Genomic DNA, 22,100 nt, shown 5'->3' with positions numbered 1-22,100 from the left:
TCTGCCTTTTAATAACTACTTTGGGTTTGTCTCTCTTGTTGTGGAAGACTTCAGTAACCCACTCTCATCAGTGGGCAAGTCATCCGCACAACTAAACAGAGAAATACAAATGGATCTAACATATCTACAGGATATTTTACCCAAACACAAAAGAAGATATTTTCTTCTCTGCACCTCATGAAACTTTCTCCAAAATTGACCACACATGTGGTCACAAAACAAGTTTCAACAGATGCAAGAGAAATGAAATTATTCCCTATACCCTATCAGACCACTATGAATTAAAGCTGGATATCAAAAACAACAGAAAGCTTACAAACTCATGGAAACGGAAAAAGACTCTCTATTGAATGACTACTGAGTCAAAGCAGAAATAAGATCTGGAGAAGGACAAGAAGAGGTGTGGCCTACTTATATAGCACTGACAGCAGCAGCCCAGCAGGCATCCCTGCTAGGGTTAGGTGCTGAGGCGAGACAAAGCAACTGGTTGGAGGAAAGAGGTCAGAAGGTAAAGGTCGGGGGGTCCACAGGAGACGGGACCTGGGGCAGGGAAGGCTGCTGCAGGTGTTCTGCTGCAGAGCTGGGGTGAGACGGGGACTGGATCTGGGGGAGCAGAGGGAGAGAGAGGAGCTACAAACACCCTACCTGCTTGTCTGGTAGGTGGGCACTGCAGGTTTTGAGCGCCAGGAGTGGGAGTTGACCTTCAGAACGAACGTCTCATACCAACCAACCCAGGAACATAGTCTCCATGGGCTGCAGCTCCACCAGTGTAGCTCCTTGGCAGATTCATGGCAACACCTGCTGGGGCCATAGCAAAGTCAGCTGAAGGTGACTCTCCCTCCCTTCCCTTAGTCTGAAGGGCTAGAGGCTCCAATTGCAGAAAAGGGCAGAACATGGTTCACAAAGTAGAAACCACTGTGTGGTGTGGTTTAAATTTTTATAGTAGCCATATGAAAAGTGATAAGAGAGAGATACAATTAATTTTGATGGTATGCATTTCATTTAGTCCACTACATTCAAAATGCTATCATTTCAATATGTTGGTGGTGGTGCTTCAATCCCAGCATTTGGGAGGCAGAGGCAAGTGGATCTCTGAATTCAAGACCAGTATAATCTACAGAATGAGTTCCAGGATGGCCAGGGCTGCACAGATAAACCTTGTCTTGGGGGGGGGGGGGGGGAATTATTGAGACCATTTTTTTTTGCACTAAATTATTGAAATCTGGTATGTATTTTGTTTTTACAGCATATTTTAGTATGAACCAAGTACAGTTTAGCCAGTACTCTTTAACACATGCTATTATTCAATGCAAGGCAAGGCCAGAAAGTGCACCCAACATCGGCTCCCGGCAGCCTGCCCGTGGGACACTCTCATTTGCCTTTCTGGCATGTCTGATTGCTAGTGCTCCCCTTCAGGTATGTGTCCTCTGGGCCTCTGGTGTTTTCTCATCAGTACACTCTAGTCACTGGTAGTCAGCTTTCCCTTTTTTAAGAGCTATCTGGTCGTACTAGATGGTGCTATTCCTCTAAGTAAAATCCAGACCCTTACATGTAAAGATTGTATGTGTGTGACCTGCCCCAGTCCTGAGGTCATTCTGCTTCCTAACGTTGTCGCCGTGTTGCTTTCCAGTTTGCAGGGCCTTTGACATACTGGATCTCACTTAGTTCTCACAGCTGCCATGTGACATAGGAAGACCAGAACAAGTGAGACATTTATCCATATTATTTAGGTGGAAAAATAGACTTGGACTTAATAGGAGGTTTTCTAAGATACTCCTAATAACAGCAGAACAGGCTGGAAACTCATGTCTTTGGAGAATCTCTTCAGTCCTGTTTCTTGCTTAATTCTTTTGCTTTTTTCTCAGTATTGCAATGGCATTGACAGCTCGACAAGGTTGCTGTATCTTTTACTTTTTTCTGTGCCTATACACATTCTTTCCTTCCCTGCATGTCAACAGAGCCGCTGTCAGAATCCTACCCTTCCCGGGTACTCTGGGTAAAATCCACTTAACACAGGCCAGTCATTCCTTGGATCTAATTTGTAGCTCCCAGTGCACTTTAACGTGTATTTGCTTGTTACAGATGCTTCACTGATGAGTGTATAGGACTGAATTCTTTTTTGGTTTTTCGAGACAGGGTTTCTCTGTGTAGCCCTGGCTGTCCTGGAACTCACTTTGTAGACCAGGCTAGCCTCGAACTCAGAAATCCGCCTGCCTCTGCCTCCTAAGTACTAGGATTAAAGGCGTGCGCCACCACCACCACCACCACCACCACCCCCTCCCAGCCCCCCACCCCCGGCTCTGAATTCTTTTCTAGTGGAAGACTGACACATTTAGGCATCCTTGCAGTGGCTCATATTACTTCCCTCTGTAAGTCCATGAAAAGCCTTCCTACTTCATTTGGTCTTTATTAAAACTATGAAATTGTGAATTCAATTTTAATTTATATATATGGAGAGGCTCACCCAAAGTCAGACATGCTTTTGATACCTTAATATCTAAAATTCTGTTTCCTGTATTATCTAGTACAAATACTTCCTATATTGTGTGTTCAGGAGCCACTGTGTGTTCTACAAGACATGATAGTTATTGAAGAGTAGATGTTAATCTAAAAGGGAGAAAATAACAATTTAGTTAGTGTTTAGATTGGCACCATAGAAAGAAGGTCCAGGGAAATCCAGTGTGGCTTCCCTGGAATATATCTGAAGCTGAGCCCTGAAGAATGAATGGATCTCAGAGAGTTATAGCAACTGGTGGTCAAGGGGAGTGTGGCAAAAGATATGGATTTGTAAAAGGGACACACACCATGTTCAAGACTTAGAGCTCAATCAGAAACAGGAATCATTGGCCCAGGTTTTGTGGACACACCTTTTATCACAACACTCGGAAGGCAGAAGCAGGCAGATCTCTGTGAATTGGAGGCCATCCTGGTGAGTTCCAGGACAGCCAGAGCTACACAGTGAGACCCTATCTCAAGAAAACAAAAGGCAGAGAATCCCTGAAAGGTGAAGGGTGTTGAATGTTGTGACTCACTTTTTTAAAGGATAACTGAGGCAAAAGCACTGGTTCTTGCAGGAGTTAAAGCTGAAGTGGGTATAAGGAGGCCAAATCTTGTCAGGTGAAGTCAGAGGTGCCTTAGGCCATTGTAGAGGCCATGCCGTCAAGGTGGATTCCTGAGATTCCGGGCAGTCAAGTCAGAGGGGCCCGATTGATTCATTTAGAGATCAAGAAACTTGAATTTCTGGCATGGGCCTGCACAACACTGCTTGCAGAGGAGAAAGCATGTGCAGAGCTGGCCTGGAGCTGAGGACACTGGCTTCAGTTCTTCACATTCTAGCTTCAAGGAGTTGTGGAGGGGGTGATTTTGTGCCACTTCTTGTTATTGTTGTTGTAGTGCTGCTTGCTGCTGCTGCTGCAGCTGCTGGGAATCAGATTTGGAGGGGCCAGGTGACTTCCTGAGAGGTGCACAGCCAGGAAAGGACTGAACCTGGACTTGGGGTTGTGTTTGAACCACTAACAATGTGTAGGGGCCAGATGTTATTGGCTGTCTGGGGAGGGGTATATGTATGTGGAGGGGTATATGTGCCCACGCACTCACATGTGAAACTAGGGATAAACTTCTGGTGTCACCATCTATTGTTGTCCACTTTATTTTTGAGATAGGCTCACTGAATGGCTAGACTGACTGGCCAGGGAGCCCCTGGGTTGTCCCAGCCCTGCCTCTGAACACTTGGATTATAGGTACATATTGATACTTGGCTTTTTACATGGGTGTTGAGACATCTCCCTCCAGCCTCTAACGCTCTGTTTTTAAAACCATATCCCATCTGTATTCCAGTGTTGACAAGCTAAACAACCCTCAGCATACTAGTCTGCCTGCTTCCTCCACACACACCTGTCTGATAGCCAGTTCCTCCTTCTCTGATACACTCATGAAATTAGAGAGACTGGGGCTGAAACTTGATAGCTCTTCCGTGCATATATATACCTTTGATATCCTGGACAACAGTTACACAGGTGTTCTTAAAGTGATTGTGAAAATGTGAGTGAACCTCTTTTTTGTATGATTGGGGGTGGGGGAGGTCTGGGTTGAGTGAATAAGTCACCCTAGACTGCTCACAGGAAGAAAAGGCGACATTTTAAACTTTTTTTTTTAATTTTAAGATTTATTTATTTATTTATTATATGTAATTACACTGTAGCTGTCTTCAGATACTCCAGAAGAAGACATCAGATCTCATTATAGATGGCTGTGAGCCACCATGTGGTTGCTGGAGTTTGAACTGAGGACCTTTGGAAGAGCAGTCAGTGCTCTTAACTGCTAAGCCATCTCTCCAGCCCTTAAACATTTTTTAATGGTGGAAGGAGGTTTTAGGTACAGCTCAATGCTAGAGCTATGGGCTAGTGTACACAAAACACCAAGGAGGCAAAGGATAATGAACTATAATGTATGACTTTAGGGGAAGAAATAATGGATGTGATTACTTGTTAACAGCTTAAAAGAGAGTGAGGGCAGTTTTCTCAGACAAGGAGCAGTAGTAGATACACAGCCACCTCTTACTCAAGCTCTAGGGAGTCTGATGCCCTCTTCTGGCTTCCACAGTCACCTTCACACTTGGCAGAAGCACAGACAGCACACTAAAATATAAATAAAAAAAAAACATTTCTAGCCGGGCGTGGTGGCGCACGCCTTTAATCCCAGCACTCGGGAGGCAGAGGCAGGCGGATTTCTGAGTTCGAGGCCAGCCTGGTCTACAAAGTGAGCTCCAGGACAGCCAGAGCTATAAAGAGAAACCCTGTCTCGAAAAAACAAAAAAAACAAAAAAAAAAAAAAAAAAAATTCTAAAAGTAAAAATAATAGTAACAAATATAAACACTTGGGTAAGTGGTTATTTGAGAACAGAATTCTCAAAACACATAGCAGATTTCAAGTAGAATAGATTTTTTTTTACCTTTGAGAAATCTCACATCACCACCATAGGGCAAGCTATACAACATCACTTACAGTGTTTCAAAATAGCCAGGATGGGGTGTAGTGGCATGTTCCTATAATCTCTTGCTGAAGCAAGAGGATACTTAATTTGAGCCTAACCTGGGTTAAATAGTGAGTTCCAGGACAGTTTGGAATACAGAGTAAGATTCTGTCCCAAACAAACAAAATCATTGAACCTGATTTCATCATGAGGAGACAGGAGGCATTTACCAATTGTGGGCCATTCATTCAACAAGAGGGTCGGCTTAGACTCTTCAGACTATCCTGTGGGGGTGGGGAGATGGCTCAGTCAGTAAAGTGCTTGCTGTACAAACGTGAGGACCAGAGTTCAGATCCACAGCACCCATGTGAAACACTGGAACTGATAGAATCTGTAATCCCAGCTCTAGCTCTGTGTCTAGGAAATCAGAGACATTTGAATCCCTGGAGTTCCCTGGCCAAACAGCCTAGCTGAATTATTGAACTCCAGGTTCAGTGAGAAACCCTATCTTTAAATAAGGTGCAGAATACCTGAGGAAAACACCTGATATTGACCTCTGACCTCCACATGTTTGTACAAACATATCCATACACATATAACACACAACATGATAAAGCATCATTGTTCTAAGAGCTAAAATGGGCAGAGGGCTCAGCAGGTAGAAAGAATCATAATGCAAATATCTGATATTCAGGATATCTGTTATTCAGCCCCAGTGAAAAGGTCATTCGACCCACAGGTTGAGAACTGCTGATGAAGAGCATTACTCTCCCTCCTGCTCCTTCAACTTTAGTGCTGCTTGAAATTATTCAAAATCAAACATGGAGCAGGGTAACTTGATAGAGAAGGAAGGGGTAGAAGCAATTGGGCAATGTCTTTTAAAACGCGTATGGTTAAGTTGGAGGCCGACGTGAGCACAGCAGTCCATAGGATCTGCTGGTGGAGAGAGGCAGTCAGGAGTGAACTTGAAATTTTTTAGATTCACCTAATGAAAAGCACTCACACGCCAAATTGTACACGTAGTGGAAAGCTGAGGAGTCTGTCATGGGTTCTCGAAGGACTGAGGAATGATGTGGCAGGGGGACAGTAAAATGACATGATCGCAGTTGGTGGCAGTCAGTACTTGGTAGTCAGTTTCTTTCAATAACCCAAGCTTGAGACAGTGTACCTACTAAGGTTCCAAGTGTCACAGATAACACACACACACACGCACGCACACACACACAAACAGTTGGTAGTGTTTCAAATAGGGGACCCAACTGAACTTTCTGGACAAGGAAAAGTTCCTCTTAATCAAGCGTGCACGGAGAGAAGACAGACCATAAACAGGAAGTGGATTTGTTATACCAGAACAGGTTCTAAAGGACCTATTTAGCTGCATAATTTGTATCAGAAAACTCTAGAGAGTGCATGTTTGAAGGGAAATCTCTACGCTTTTCTTTTCTTTTTTTTTTCTTCGAGACAGGGTTTCTCTGAATAGCTCTGGCTGACCTGGAACTCACTTTGTAGACCAGGCTGACCTTGAACTCAGAAATCCGCCTGCCTCTGCCTCTGCCTCTCTGCCTCTGCCTCTGCCTCTGCCTCTGCCTCTGCCTCTGCCTCTGCCTCTCTGCCTCTGCCTCTGCCTCCCAGTGCTGGGACTAAAGGCATGCGCCACCACCGCCCTGCTGAAATCTCTACTCTTAAGGTTGAAATTAAATGAAACCTGAACTTTGATATTACATTTTACTTTATTTTACTTTATTTTATTTTTTCAAAAAGAGCTCTGGCAAAGTTTTATTAAAGGGAAGCTTTCTTGTGTACTTCTCACTAGCCTTTTCTGGCGTGCTTCTAATACTATCAGAATCACCTGGGTCAATGATAGCCAGTGTGCATACTCTGTAGTATTTTCCACACGCTGTGCCCAGTTCAGTATTATTGCCACTGTAGGGATGGACCCCAGTTTTAGCCAACATGGCATAGTACTCTATTTCAGATTTCCTCACAGCTGGGCAGCTGTCGGCCAGGATAACCAACTTCGCTTTGCCTTGTCTGATCATCTTCAGAGTCGGTTTGTAGCCCAGCACGTACTTCCCACCTTTCATAACAAGTTGGAGCCTAGAGTTCATCGACTCCAGAGACTTTTTCGTCTTCTTTGCGACTACCATCTTCCTGCCTTAGGTTCGGGACAACCCCCAACCAACAACCAGCCACCAAGATGGCCGGGGGGCGAGAAAGGCTTGGTATTACATTTTAATGGAGAAAAAAAAATAACTGTGATTTTTTTTCTTCTGACCACCATGTCAAACTTCTGTATTCTCTTCTTTGCTTCCTCCCTGGGCTCTCATATTTTAACCCCTAAGGTCCTCCTTCCAAATGTGTGCTCAGACCTGAAACTAAGATGACCCAAAGTTTGGCTGTTCTTTCTACCTACCAGGCCTAACATAGGCATGTCTTCTTCCTTCAACTCATTGGTCATTTGTCCTCTTTTAAGCTCTTAATTTAAAAAAAGAAATGCACCTATATTTATGTGGTGTAAGCAAGGACACAGTGAACCACTGAATTAGACCATTCCATTGGTAGAAAGGTTTGCTGGGATCAGATTCCCAAGGTTATTTCTAGGGGACAGGGAGAAGAGAAAAATGGCAGAAAAGCAGGCGGATTTTATCTGGCATCCAGCAGGGTGGGGTCTTTGATCTGATACAGGCTGTTCAGATTTACGGGGCCTAGAAATGCTCTGTCTGAAGTAGTTGACCTTTAGGGAGGATCAAGGCAGGTGCCTGGTAATTTAAGGGAAGTTCTTGGTAGGCAGAAACCCACCTTTAGGTCTCTGTTTAGCAAATAACATTCTGTTTACCAGGCAAAGCTCTTCTGTTTAAAGTCTTCACTACCAGTGAGGGCAGGGGCAGGGTGGAGAGGAACACCTTTAATACCTGACAGTCTGTCCTGTCATACCCACCCTGGCCTGTGCTTGGTTAGTTGGTTGGTTAGTTGGTTGGTTGGTTTTGTTTTTATTTCTGGTTTTAGTGAAACCTGACATGGCTGGTCATGGTCAGCTGATCTTTGCCCCCAGCAGTCTTCTTTAGTAGATAATGTATACTCGCTTTCAGTTTTGAAGTCCTAATTCATGCCACAGCTCAAAGGCAGTCCAGGCCAGCTTGACTCAGTGATAGACTTCATGCTATGCAAGGTCATAGACTCAGTCCCCACCACTCAAAACATACAAGTGTTTCCCAGTTCAGATGAATCTTCTGAGTTTTAATTGGGATGTACAACGCCGGTTTCCTTCTAGAGTCAAGAACAAGGTAAAATGGACGTTCTCAGGAATTCAGACCCAGCTTGCGTTGGATGGAGGATGTTGTGGGTACACTAAAGAAAGCAGTGGAGCAGTTGGAACCAAAGAGTCTTGACAAGCCCTTTTTGAGAGACTCATTTCTGACAGGGGGCTGGTAGTCCCTGGGGTTTGGACCAAAACTACAAGTTTTCCTCATCCACTTGTTTGTATCCCTATTGCCTGGCAGTATCTGTTTAATAATATTCCCTGTTGGAGAAAGGCTAGATACTGAGCCCTATAGAACAGTTCAGGGAAGCACCTAGCTGTATGATTATACAGCAGGTCATACCTCCTGTTAAATATTATGGCTAATGACCTAGTTAGCACTTTTGAATACAGGACGAGCCTCAGAAATCCTACAGAGACACTCTGGTGAATCTGCACTATTATAAGCTCACCACCAAATCCGCTCCCAGCCCTGCTTGGTCTATGGGGTTTTACTTTTAAACTAACCATCTCCAGTGTCTTGTCTAGTTTATGTTGTTTTGTTTTCTTTCTCTTTCTTCCTCCTATCCTGCATCACTCTCTCCTGGGTCCCACGTCCTCTTCTTTGATGTCTTCCTCTCTCTGACCCAAAGATCAGCCAGTAAAAAGCAATCTCACCTGTCCAGGTAAGAGGAATTGCCTCTGGGGGAGAAAAGATCCCGTCTTCGTATTTTTAAATTTGTGTAGGGTGGTGGTGGTGGTGGTAGTGTTGATTGCTTGTGGAATAAGGAGTATTGTTTTGTTTTCAAGACTGGCCATCTGGCCATATACCCCAGGCCAGTCTACAAAATGTTATATATAGCCCAGGCTGCCTTGAGCTCAGCAGTCTTCCTGCCTCAGCCTCCAAAGGCCAGGATGACCGTTGTCTGCCACTTCATCGGGCTCTTGTGAATAGTTAATATCTTCACACAGTTCACAAGTAAACACAACAAAGAGTCTGCTAAGAGGGCTCCAGTCCTTAGCCAACCCCTTCCCACCTCAGAGAAGCCACTGTTGTTTCTCTTATACGCTGCAAAGATGTGGCATATGTTTACATATATATAACAAATATACAAACATATCATCCTTTCATCTTTATCTACTGCTTTAAATGTCCACACAATTCTTGTCTTCTCCCTTAATAGTATCATAGAAATCATTCTTTATACACAATTTTATAAGGACAAATTCTGCATTGTTCTATAGATATGAGATCATGGTTTCTGGTATTCCTCCATTGTGCACAGTAACACAAGCTTCCACTTAGTCATTGACTACAGCTAAGATGGGGACCGCCCCTTCCTGAGGGCAGCAGCTACTGACTCTGGAGCTGTGAACTTGTGCATGTTCTAAAAAGTCTGGCCACAGCAGTGTTCTGAGTTTGTTTCCTGTTCCTGTATCTTCCCTAATTAAAGAAGAGACCAAGAAAGGAATGTGATGGTCGGTGAAATGTGGTGTGTTGAAGGTTGAGGGTCTTAACCTCTGAGCAGTATGCCAGAGGCCAGCTATGGGCGGGCTGACTGTGAGGCTGAAGGACATGGTCACCAACAGAGCAGGTTCCTGTTCTTCACTAGTAGCTAGAAGATGAATAGACTTTTCAGAAGTTCGGGCTGTTGACATGCTCCTGGTCTTTAAAGATCAAGGACTCAAGTTGCCCTTTCCCTAGTTCCTTAGTACTAAATGTCCAGGTGCCATCTTAGAGAGGTAAGACTTTCAGGGACAAAGAGATGAAGTCATTCAGTGCTCTGCTGTGTTCATGGAGGCCTCTGTATGTGTCTGGCCCACCATATCTCTCCAGTCTCCTCTTTTGCACATCATCACCTAACGCTAACTAGCTGTTTGTTTTTCTTGCATTCATTTTTCTCCGCTGCTCCGTTCTGTTCCATCAGCCCCATTGCATCCTGGTAAGACCCAGCAAGCATATGTATGTTTGCACAATCGTCCTGCCGTTGTCTCTTTGTTGTCTGACTCTACAAATGGTATTTCTCTTCACACCCTGCTGAGTATTAAAGAAACCATACTTGCCCTGCCCAGTCAGGATTCCAGATAGGTGATGTTGTCAGCAGTGTAGAACACATGACTAGTCTGCTATTGGGATGACCAGGTTACAAGGTGGGTGGGTTATCTTTCATTGTTCAAGACGCTGGGCCCCGTTTAATAGAGCCTCCGACCCCTGGTTCCTCCCTGCTCGGCTCACTGTCTTTCCTTTGCTCCTTCTCCAGGTTAAGTAGCCTGTCTTCTCTGGGAGATTCTACACCTGAACGCACATCCCCTTCTCACCACCGCCAGCCCTCTGACACCTCTGAGACAACAGGTAAGTGCCTGGTGGCATCAGCATAGACACCGGTGTGTGCCCCTAAAGAGAAATCCTGTACAGGCATGTGTAAAACACCTAACTTTGTGTTGAGCACGTAATATGTATATTGGGTTTTATGTCAGGAAGTTTATAACATTTACCTCCGTATGCCAACCTAGGAAGTAGGTTTTATATACTTCTTTTGTAGCTAAGGAAACTGAAGTAGGGAGAAAAGTTAGGAAACTTGCCTGACCTCACACTTCTTGGAGACAGCATTGAGGCTTGGAACAGTTGTGTTGTAACTCTAGGCCCACGCTCTGTCATCCCAGAGTGCTGTCACATATGTGCAGTGTCCGGTAAAGATCCACAGCAGAGACAGTGGCATACTATGCATGAATAATGATATGTATAAAAGGGTTTCTCCTGGCATTTGTCATTCCCGATATTTGGCAAGGAAACAACCCCAAATCACCTTCATGATTTATCCAGCTCTGTAGCACAACTCAACAAGCTTTGGGGTCCCGTTTGCTGTGGTCACTGAGTATAACAATGTAAAATTCCAGTCAACCCAGGGGTCTGCTTATCTTTCCTGTAGTCTTGAGGACCACAGCTAGACTTAGCTCTACCCCTTCTTCAATCAATCTCACCCACATAGGCCTAAAGGGACAACTATTTCAGCACTTCAGAGAAGTGTCATAAGGATTACTTCTCATGGATTACAGAGTTGATTACAGTTTTTACCAGTCACTGAGAATGCCATATATTAGAGCAGTATATGTGGACACGGTGAATCTGGGAATTGGATTAGCCTTGGAAAAGACTAATCTTTAAAAAGCAGTTGGCTGGCTTGGATGCATTGGCCTTCTAGTGAGACTGCCTGCCCAAACTCCTGTCCCCTACCCCAACAGGTCTTGTTCAGCGCTGTGTCATCATCCAAAAGGACCAGCATGGCTTTGGCTTCACAGTTAGTGGAGATCGCATTGTGCTGGTGCAGTCTGTGCGCCCTGGTGAGTGTCATGACCCTCCTGTTAAGAGTAGGTACTGTGTGTATGCCAGTGCTGCATGACTTAGAAACTGTTTAAATGAGAGATCCTAAAGGAAGGGTGAATGAGTTATTCTAGAATTCTTGGTTGCATCACAGAGGCCAAGTGGTAAAGCACTTTGTGATGCACATTTACATACATATACACTTTTTTTAAAAATGTGCAATGTGTGGAAATCTACTAGCAAATAACTTGAAATTAGAGAGGGAGTAGCTATCTTACTGAATATATAAACATCAGGTTACTTCTAATAACAAGTAATTTTAAAATGTTGAATTTGAGCTGGGCATTGAAGCACACACGTTTAATCCCAGCACTTGAGAGGCAGAAGCGGTTGGATCTCTCTATGTATTTAGGGTCAACCTGGTCTATATGACAACAACACAACAATAATAATGTAAAATCTGCCCACAGAGGCCAGAAGAGGGCATGGGATTCCCTGGAACTGGAGTTACAGGTAGTTACAGTTGGTGCCCAGAACCATTTACTGTTCTGGGCACCAACCTAGGGCCTCTGCAAAAGTAGCAAGTGCTGTTAACCACTGAGCCATCTCTCCAGCCTCCAACAGTACATGTTAGATGATGGCAATCTTAGTTCCCAAATTGAAAGCTAAAATGAAAAGTAGACTTGATATACTAGGAGCATCTTGGGGAAAATTTACAAAATATAATGTTTATGCTTCTCATTAGCTTGTTTTTTTTTGTAGTGTTCTTGTGCTTCTTGGATATAAATTAAGGTTAAAATAGAAACTATTTACAACCATATGGTGAACCAAAACTCTGTACCCTCCAGTTAAAACGGTCAAGAGCAGGGTCTCCTGGGCTCCTCTTTGGTCAGCTGACATCAGAAGACCTTAATATGGTCTTCTTAATACCTCAAATGAAGAGACTATCAATGGGTTGAAATCTGTTTAGTAGAATGTTATATCATTATCTCTAATGATAAGAACCTATAATGATAGGTTATTCTAATTATTATGAAAGAATTATCTTTATGAACTTCTCAAGAATTATAAGCCACCAGTTTGAAAGCTATGGTTTTAATCCACTTCTCTAATTCTTCTTATTACTTTACTAACTATATTTAATACAGTTAAATTTTGTTTCCCATGGGATAATAAGAAATAACTCTTATCTGATCTTAAAACATTCCAATAAAGCAAAAGTATACTCTTCTCAGAGCCTGGTTGTACCTGTGCCCCACATTAGTTGGCTGTCTGCACTCCATTCTCTGAGCTAGGTGAAGAGCAAAGCATCAGGTGTGACCCAGTGTGGTCCACTCCAGATTAAAAGGCCTCACGTTGCTGGAGCAGAATTGGGTGTCCACCCAGGATTTGACGTTCTGATATAAAGTTTCAGAGCATGTGATCTCAGGGGTCTGTGGTGTGGTGTAGATGGGATGGCTGTAGGACTCTGCTGACGAGGTCTTCTCCTTACAGGAGGCGCAGCCATGAGAGCTGGTGTGAAAGAGGGTGACCGGATCATCAAAGTGAGTAAACCTGACCTGTCCCCCGTCTTACAGTGGTGGCAGGTTCAAGAGCTGCCCAGTGCAGTGCCTATCTCATACTTCATTTCATTTCTACCTCTCAGGCAGCCACTAGATCAGGGTATTACCATACATGACAGGGAAGAGGAATGAAGATGGCCAGCTTCTGTGTTCTCAGTTCTTCAAGTTCACTGACCTTGAAGTGTTCTGGAACTGGTTTTATTTATCCTTATTTCACAAAAGACAAAAAATAGGATTAAGAGGAAACAGCTGTGGCTAGTGAAGGACCCACGCCCTCGGGTTCTTAGCTTCGTGTGTCTTCCTCGGTGTTGGCTCGAGATAATCTTCTGGATATTGGCAGAGTAAAGCCCTGGCTACATTAAAGAAATCCTAGCAGCAGAGACTTCAGCCCCTCTAGTAAGGAAGAGAAACCCATAGGGCCAGCTGATATATACAGGTGTAGCTGAAAAAGTCAGTGAATGGAGAACATGGGTCTTCTCCCTGAGAACTTAGAAGCCAGCTTGGAATAAAGTGATGATGTAAATTTGAGTAAAGTAGCCAGAGGTAACTGAAAAGCGCTGGGAAATAGCCCGAAGGAAATGACGTTTTCAACTTGGAAAAAGGTTCACACCACTAATACTCAATGCTCTTTGTCCCTTCAACAGGTAAACGGCACCATGGTGACCAATAGCTCACACCTGGAGGTGGTGAAGCTTATCAAATGTGAGTTGCTTAGGTGGACTCTGGGACAGATTGGCAGGTTTACTGACTCTAGAGGCATCATTTATAGATACTGAGACAGCTGAAACCACATCTTTAGTCTTAACATGAGTGATCAACTTAAACTGCAAACCCCTAGCATGACATCAAGTAGACGCTATTTGTTTTCATTGGTAGCACACCATCTTTGCCCCTCCTGACCATACCTACTAAGACCACTTCATTTAATTGTCATCTGTTCCATTCACATTCTACCTATGGAGGCAGAAGAGAGGCAAAAACTTCTAGCCAGGAATATCGGCCAAGTGAGTCTATACAGATAGTCAGATAGATGAATACCGAGGAAGTAAATGACGAGACTGGGAAGCCTTGGGGGAGTGGAAGGCTAGACTTAGAGGGCCTGGTGTGTGCCAGGCAGGCAGTGTGCTACACTTAACATTGGTTCAGTTTAATGAGATAAAGAAGGAAGCTGGGCATGGTAGTGCACCCATACATTCCCAGCACGCAGACTGAGGCAGGAGAACCATGAATTTAAGGCTATTCTCAGCTACATTGAAAGACTACCTCAAAAAAAAGCAAAGAAGAGAATTGGGTGAGATGGCTCACTGGGAATGTTTCCAGAGATATTTATGGTTGAGATTTTGGTTGGGGTCTCTATGTGAAGAAAGGAGAACTTGGTTGGTGCAGGGCAGGAAGACAGAAATTAGCAAATGGCTAGAACTTTAAAAATGAGATTTTAGTCTACAGGATCATGAGGCTTAATGAAAGAAGAAAGATGATTTTCTTTGTGCCTAACTAAGAGAACACTGGTACTAAAGCAAGCCTCCTCTTCCTTCCTTCCTTCTAGCTGGCGCCTATGTTGCGCTTACCCTCCTGGGCTCTTCTCCTTCCTCCATCGGTGTCTCTGGGCTCCAGCAGAACCCATCTCTGGCAGGAGGGCCCAGAGTTAACCCCACGATTCCTCCACCACCTCCTCCTCCACCCTTGCCACCTCCACAACACATTACTGGACCTAAACCTCTACAGGTAATAGTTTTCCAAACGCCTGCCGATCACTCTAGGGACTCTTTGACGATCTCCCTCAGTGGAACTTAAACAGGGTTATGGGAAGCAGAGATAGACCAAAGAAACATGTGAATACCACCAAAGAGTTAAAAATGCAGTCTGCATAGATGGACGTCCATGCCTTATGGCTACTCCTCTGGTTTCATAAGTGGTCTTATAGTAGCATCTTCAGTGTTTCCTCACCGTGTGCAGACTCACAGAGAACATCAGGCACTCTTCCTACCTGGGCCCAGGCACGGGCAGAAGCAGCTGTTAGAGACTGCTGCCGGTCGGTGTTGGAAGTCAGAGGCTGCCTCCCAGAGTGAGGGGCTGCCTGGAAGGGACAGTCAGGAGAGGAAGAGTCTGAAAGAACAAAAATAGGTCAAAGAGAGCCCTCAAGAGCAGAACAACCTGTGTAAAGACTTCACAGTGGCAAGATGCAGATATGGATAAGGAACAGGTTTCCAAATTGAATAGAAGATTGACCAGGGCTTTGGAGAAGTTAGAAAACAGTTCAGTATTAAAGCTGATTATAGCCAGGATATCTAAGCTCAGTCGTAAAGTTAAAAATAAATTAAGATTTTATGTTAATTGCATTCCAGCAAGGTGTTACATTATCCATATTGTACTCATGACTAAGAGTCTACTCCCAACACCTTTCCTCACCCAGGAATGAGCAGATATCAGAGAATTAAGCTATTGAGCTAGTCTCCAGGCCTCATTACTGTTCTATTTCCTGAATAGGATCCTGAAGTCCAGAAGCACGCCACTCAAATCCTCAGGAACATGCTAAGACAGGAGGAGAAGGAGTTACAGGTGAGATCACTGTTAGAGATAGGCTGGACAGTGCCTTCATGAGAGTATCCCTTATCACAGCAATCTACCAGTGTGTGCAACCGAAGGTTTTTTTGTTTTTGTTTTTTGTTTTTTGTAACAAAATTAAGTTTTTATTAATTTTGTAGACCATGTCCAATTACAGTAAAACCTTAGAGCTGTTGGTATATAGCCCAGTGGTAAAGCACATGCTTAAGGCCCTTGGTTCAGTTGCCTCTGGCCAATAGAATTTGTTAAAGTGGGTGAAGTCGGATGGCAGAATCCTATGGTTAATCCATTAGGAGGATGACTAGCTAGACAAAATATAAATAAATAAATAAATAAATAAATAAGGAAAGAGACTGAAGGGAGAAAGTAGCAGAGCTGAGGAACATTGCAGTTCATTGGAAGAGCTCAGGGGATCCAAGGAAAGGAAAGGTAACCTGGGGGTAGGGGCGGGAAGAAGGATGCTGCTCTAGACTGATGATGGAGAGAGACTACCAGCCAGAAAATGATGGGCACAGAGACCAAGAAGAAGGTTAATTTGACTGGAATAGGTCATGCTGTAAGTACTTATTATATGTAAATCATCGCTTTAGTTTCTGTGGTATACAAAAAGGAGATGAGGCAGTTCTTGCTTTCAGTGTACTTAAAATCTAATTGGAAAAGTTCCCAATTTTATAATAGGAAAGTAGGAAGAACAAAGAGTTGATAATAAAAATTTTAAGGCAGAACAACTACAGTGGGGTATAAAAGCTTTGCAGTAAAATTAGTGTTTTGGTCAGGTTTGGAGGAATGGAACTGTGACAGACAGAAATGGAGGAGATGAGGAAGGTAGCACATAAGCTTTATGCTAGTACTTGGAGAGTGAGACAAGTGCATCCTGGTAACTTTAAGGCCTGCCTGGTCTGTGTGGTGAGTCTCAGCCCCACCAAAGCTACGTAACGTAGAGTGACCCTGACTCAAAAATAAATAAATAAAGAGTTTGGGGACTATTAGTGAGAAAGCAGTTGAGGTAAAGGCATGGAGGTGTGAAAACACACTTAACAAGCACTGTGCTCTTGCTGTATGCTAAGTATTCTGTGAGAGCAGCGAGTGAGGGGAGCCCTAGAGGCAGGAGTTAGGATGGTTACAGAGACCCTTAAGGAGTTAGAGCAATTCCATAGACCATAGAGTGATGGAGTAAATGAAGACATACTATGTTGTAAATTGGTGCTTGTATATTCACACTGGATTACTAAGACACTGTGCTACAACATAATGCTAGACATATAGGTCAATGGACTAGAGTTTAGACTTGTGTATGAAGTTCATACATCTATAGCAACTCATTTCCAACAAAGGTACTAAGACAATTCAATAGTGTTTGTCTCTTCAACAGATAGTGTTGGGTCAACTGGGTATGTACAAACAAAGAATGAATCTGTTTCCTTATGCAATTAACAAAACTTAATTAAGAATGGATTAATAAAGTCTCAACAGACAAGAGTATCAAACTCCAGAGAGATGGAAAAGAGGGGACTTGCACCTGAGCTGAATATGTACAGATGGTCTTTTTGTCATTGTTTTCTCAGGATTGTAGCTACACAGCATTTACATTATGTTAGATATAAGTAATGAGCAAAAAAACAAAACAAAACTTTTACAAGAAACATGACTATGAATCTTCATAACCTTGGATTAGCCACTGGCTTGTCTATGCTACTAAAAACAAAAAGATAGATGGATATCATCAAAATTAAAATGTATGTATTTAAAGGAGTAAAATAAAATAATAAAAAGGCATCTCACAGAAGAAAAGAAATATCTCACAGTCAGATATCTGCTAAGGGCCCAGTTACCAGACTGTGTAAAGAACTCTTCCACCTCAAGAGTAAAAAGACAAATAATGGGACTGGAGAGATGGTTCAGCAGTTAAAAGCACTGGCTTCTCTTCCAGAGGACCCAGGTTCAAAACTCCTAGCACCCACATGGCAGCTCACAACTGTCTGTAACTCCAGTTCCAGGGGATCCAGTGCTCTCCTGTGTCCTCAGTGGACCCTGCATGCACGTGGCACACAGACATACATGCAGACACAATACCCATACACATAAAATAATAAAATAAAAATAATTTTTAAAAAACAACAACACAGTTAAAAATTTGGCAAGGGGACAGGAGAGATGGAGCAGTTAAGAACACCAGCTGCTCTTCCAGAGGTCCTGAGTTCAATTCCCACGTGGTGGCTCACAACCCTATGCCCTCTTCTGGTGTGTCTGGAGATGGCTACAGAGTATTCATATTTAAAAAACAATTTGCAGGGCTATGACTTTTTATTCAGTGGTAGAACACTTGCCTAGATCCTGGATTCATTTCATACACAGTACTAGAAGCAAGCAAACAACAGCCAAAATAAAACAAACAACAACAACAACAAAAAACAGAGCAAAAAACCCACTTTAGGTAGGAAGCTGATTAATTCAAAATATTATTTGAATTTTTTTTTAATTTATTAGCTTTGTTGTTTTGGTTGGTTGGTTTTGATTTTGGTTTTCCAAGATAGGGTACCCCTAGCTGTTCTGGAACTCACTCTGTAGACCAGGCTAGCCTGGAACTTGGATATCTACCTGCCTCTGTCTCCCAATTAAAAGTATTTTAATATTTTTTACGAATGCGTATGTGCAGGTACTCTGAAAACTCAGAAGAGGGCGTCAGATCCTCTGGAAGAGTAACAATGTTCTTAACCCCAGAGACAGCTCTCCAGCCCACTAGTTTGTTCTTTGTTGTTGGGTTTTTTTTTTTAAAGATTTATTTATTTATTTTATGTATATGAGTACACTGTAGCCGAACAGATGGTTGGGAGCCTTCATGTGGTTGTTGGGAGTTGAATTTTAGGATCTCTGCTTGCTCCAGTCAGCCCCGCTCACTCCAGTCAACCCTGCTCTCTCAGTCCCTGCTCACTTATTTATTACTATATGTAAGTACACTGTAGCTGTCTTCAAATGCTCCAGAATAGGGCATCAGATCTCATTATGGATGGTTGTGAGCCACCATATGGTTGCTGGGATTTGAACTCAGGACCTTCAGAAGAGCAGTCAGTGCTCTTACCCACTGAGCCATCTCACCAGCTCATTAGTTCTTATTCTAAACAAAATTAGCAAAGAATTTGAACAGTTCTCTATAGAAGATACATGCTGGAATTGTGACATACACCTGTAATTTCAACACGTAGAGTCTGAGGCAGAATTGCAGTTTGGAAGCCAGCCTATGTCATGTAGTGAAAAACATCCTAAAAACACAATGAAAGAACTCCATGTGGCCAATAAGCACGTGAGAAGACGGACTGCTTCTCCAGGTGACAAAACGCTACTTCTGCTTCATAGCCACCGGGGTCTTTATAGCCAAAATAATGGAGAGTAGCATGCTGGGAAGGGCTTTAGACAAACCTGAGGAATGTTTTTATATTTGTCTGCAAGTTTACTGTCCCAGTCTGTTTGCATCACTGATGGTGGGAATATAAAAGAATATAGTCATGTGGAAATGTTAGGCAGTTCTTCCAGGTGTTAAACACAGATACTGTGTAACCAGAAAAATCCACTTCTACATAAATGCCAAGCAGAATTGAAAATTCATATTCACACAAGAATGTGTACAGGAACATTCATGACAACTGTCTTTGTAATAGCCAAAAGGAAACAACCTAGAGTATAACTGATAAGAAAAATGTGGTATATCTTCAACACAATAGGGTATTTAGCTGTAAAAAAAGAATGGATGCATGCTACAAATGGAAGAACCCTGAAGACATTCTAAGTGAAAGAAGCCGGACAAAAGCCCATAAATGTTGTGGTCCTGTCTGTGTGGAATGTACAGAGTAGGCAAATGCTCAGAAACAAACAGTCTCACGGTCACCAGAAGCTGGGAGGTGGGAGTGGTAGACTGGCAGTGACTGCTTACAGGAACCTGCTTTCTCACTGAAGCAGTGAGAATGTGCTGGAATTTGATAGTGAGAATGATTACATAGCTGTGTGATATACTAAAAACTCTGTGTTGTACACTTTCAATAAGTTTAAATTATGTGAATTATATCTCAATGCCAAATTTTAAAATAATTCTTGGGCACCATGGAAGCCTGAAAGAATGAGTAATTTATGCAATTATCATCAGTGCTTTCCTGAGGTGATCATTGAATTGGGTTCCGTCTGCTGTGACCAGAACATTGAAATGACAGAAGAGGACAATGGTTGGCAAGTGCTTTGGGTCACTTAAAGATCTTGGAGTTTCTTCTAAAGGCAATGGGAATTGATCAAAGGTTTCAAATCAGTTTTCTTGAAGTGTGTATTGGGAGCTGGAGAGATGATTCTATGGGTAAGAGCATTTGCTGTTCCTGCAGAGGACCGGACTCAGTTCCCAGCACCCACATGGGGTCACTTGCAACTGCCTGCAGCTCCATTTTCAAAGAATCATGGGCCCTTTGGCCTTTGCAGGCACCTGTTCATAGATACCCTGAGGCATACACACTTGACATAAAGAAACCTTGGTGGTGGCTGCACTTAGTATATGAGATGATGGCAGGCTTGACAAGAACACTAGAAGTTAGAATGAAAAAGAGCTGGTCAGAAATGTCTCAGAGGTCACATCAGAGGTCACATCAGGGAAACTTAAACCATGTGCTAAGAAGAGAAAGAATAAAGGATGACTCTGAGTTTGGTGCCATGGGTGGAGTCAGACAGGACACAGGAGCAAGGTTTACAGGATGCAATTGAAGGTCAGCTTGGGTCTGAATTGAGCATGTCTATGAGGTGTCTGGGTAGTCTCTATGCTCTGGGAAATGGCTCTGAGAAAGGAGCTTCGGTATCCTCAGCAACAAGATAATCACTGAAGCTGGGGTCCGGCTGAAGTCAACCAACACCAATGCAGAGGAGAGAAACCTGGAAGTAGTTTGAAGATTTGTGTACATCTGTGTCACTGTGCCAGCATCCAGTGCCTATACCGTTTCCTTCTATTTGATCTTTTAAAGGGTAGCTGCTCAGGTTAGGGAAAGGAGGAAAAATGGGTCTGTGGCTTAGAAAACAATCTAGATTGGCAAAAATAATTTATTGTGGGAATTTGCTCTTTATTTAGGGAACTTAGGGATGTCTTTAAAAGGCAGGATAAAGGAAAGGAACCATTTGAAAAAAATTTTAAATGTATCTGATGTCTAAGGAACACTTCAAGTAATCAGAGTGCTTTGGAGTGATAAAAGATGCAATTTCTGAGTCACAAGAGAGAGATGGATGCTGTCTTAGTCAGGGTTTGTATTTCTGCACAAAACATCATGACCCAAGAAGCAAGGTGGAGAGGAAAGGGTTTATTCAGCTTACACTTCCACATTGCTGTTCATCACCAAAGGAAGTCAGGACAGGAACTCACACAGGGCGGGAACTTGGAGGCAGGAGGGGTGCTGCTTACTAGCTTGCTCAGCTTGCTTTCTTATAGAACCCGGAACCAACAGCCCAGGGATGGCACCACCCACAACGGGCCCTCCCCGCCTTGACCACCTTGATTTTCTTGTTGAGAAAATCAATCTCATGAAGGCATTTCCTCAAGAGAGGCTCCTTTTTTCTGTGATAACTGTAGCTTGTGTCAAGTTGGCAGAGGAAACCAGGCAGTACAGATGCAGATGTTTTGAAGTGGAGCAATGTTGGAGTTCTCAGATGATATTATCTGCTGAGACAAATGTTTGGACTGTTTGCGTGGAACAGATAAATGTCAAGTGTAAGGAATTTTAATGAGGTTGGCAGGTAGCAGGGCGCTTCCAATGAAGTCAGTGAATCTGTAACTCTAATGTCATCATTCAACTAGGGAGTTTTGCTAGTGATTCCTTTTGTACAAAAACATTTCAGCAAAAAAACTGCCACAGCCACTCTGGTGAGCAATGTGTTACCTAACCGTATTCGGATCTTCGGGTAGTCTCAGGATGCAGATACTGTCATCTGCATTCTTGACAGCTGTATTGGGGCAGGTAGTAAATGGAGGGGCCAGGGTCTAGTGACAGTCCTCTCAGCTCCTGCTCTTGCTGCTGCATGCTGCAGACACGTTGGAAGAGGCACCTGGATGGTGCCTGCCCTTCAGTGCTTCTAAGCTTTTCCTCTGCTTCTTTGAGATTTCCATTCTGTTACATTTGCCCTAACATCATCTGTGTACTGATCTGCATAGTCACTTGAGTGTTTTACACTCGACTGTGAGTTACGGGAGTGCAACCTCTTCCAGACCTTAAATATAGGTGAGTGTAGGACAGGCCTTTTGGTTTCTGATTTGTTGGTTGGTTGATTTCCTTTCTCAGCTGCTTCATACATTCTGTCTCTCATCAGTCACCCCTTTTTCTGATACTAAATGACGGTGGAATAGCAGGCATCTATAACAGATGGAAATCTCTTCTCTCTTCTTGTTTTGTGGTAACTACTGTTCTTACTGCTGGTAAGTCAGCT

The 22,100-nt window shown here is 43.2% G+C and overlaps 1 protein-coding gene and 1 pseudogene across 9 annotated transcripts in view; one reads left to right on the top strand and one right to left on the bottom strand.

Annotated features, from left to right (window-relative positions):
* Nucleotides 1-22,100, top strand: part of Arhgef11 (Rho guanine nucleotide exchange factor 11) — a 125,405-nt gene that overhangs the window by 59,650 nt on the left and 43,655 nt on the right. For 8 of the 9 annotated variants that reach the window (XM_029474857.2, XM_029474856.2, XM_029474854.2 and 5 more), the window contains exons 2-8: nucleotides 8,864-8,896; nucleotides 10,472-10,563; nucleotides 11,454-11,552; nucleotides 13,027-13,076; nucleotides 13,739-13,796; nucleotides 14,641-14,819; nucleotides 15,582-15,653. In XM_029474857.2, coding sequence (XP_029330717.1) covers nucleotides 8,864-8,896; nucleotides 10,472-10,563; nucleotides 11,454-11,552; nucleotides 13,027-13,076; nucleotides 13,739-13,796; nucleotides 14,641-14,819; nucleotides 15,582-15,653 — 583 coding nt within the window. The remainder of the gene's footprint in view (nucleotides 1-8,863; nucleotides 8,897-10,471; nucleotides 10,564-11,453; nucleotides 11,553-13,026; nucleotides 13,077-13,738; nucleotides 13,797-14,640; nucleotides 14,820-15,581; nucleotides 15,654-22,100) is intronic. The other variant, XM_029474853.2, reaches the window with a different exon arrangement.
* LOC110290975 (large ribosomal subunit protein eL30 pseudogene) lies at nucleotides 6,718-7,119 on the bottom strand (annotated as a pseudogene).

This window comes from Mus caroli, unplaced genomic scaffold, assembly GCF_978045245.1.
Source record: "Mus caroli unplaced genomic scaffold, Mus_caroli_1 scaffold_3, whole genome shotgun sequence".
Classification (NCBI taxonomy): domain Eukaryota; kingdom Metazoa; phylum Chordata; class Mammalia; order Rodentia; family Muridae; genus Mus; species Mus caroli.
This window is presented reverse-complemented; position numbering and strand designations above follow the sequence as displayed.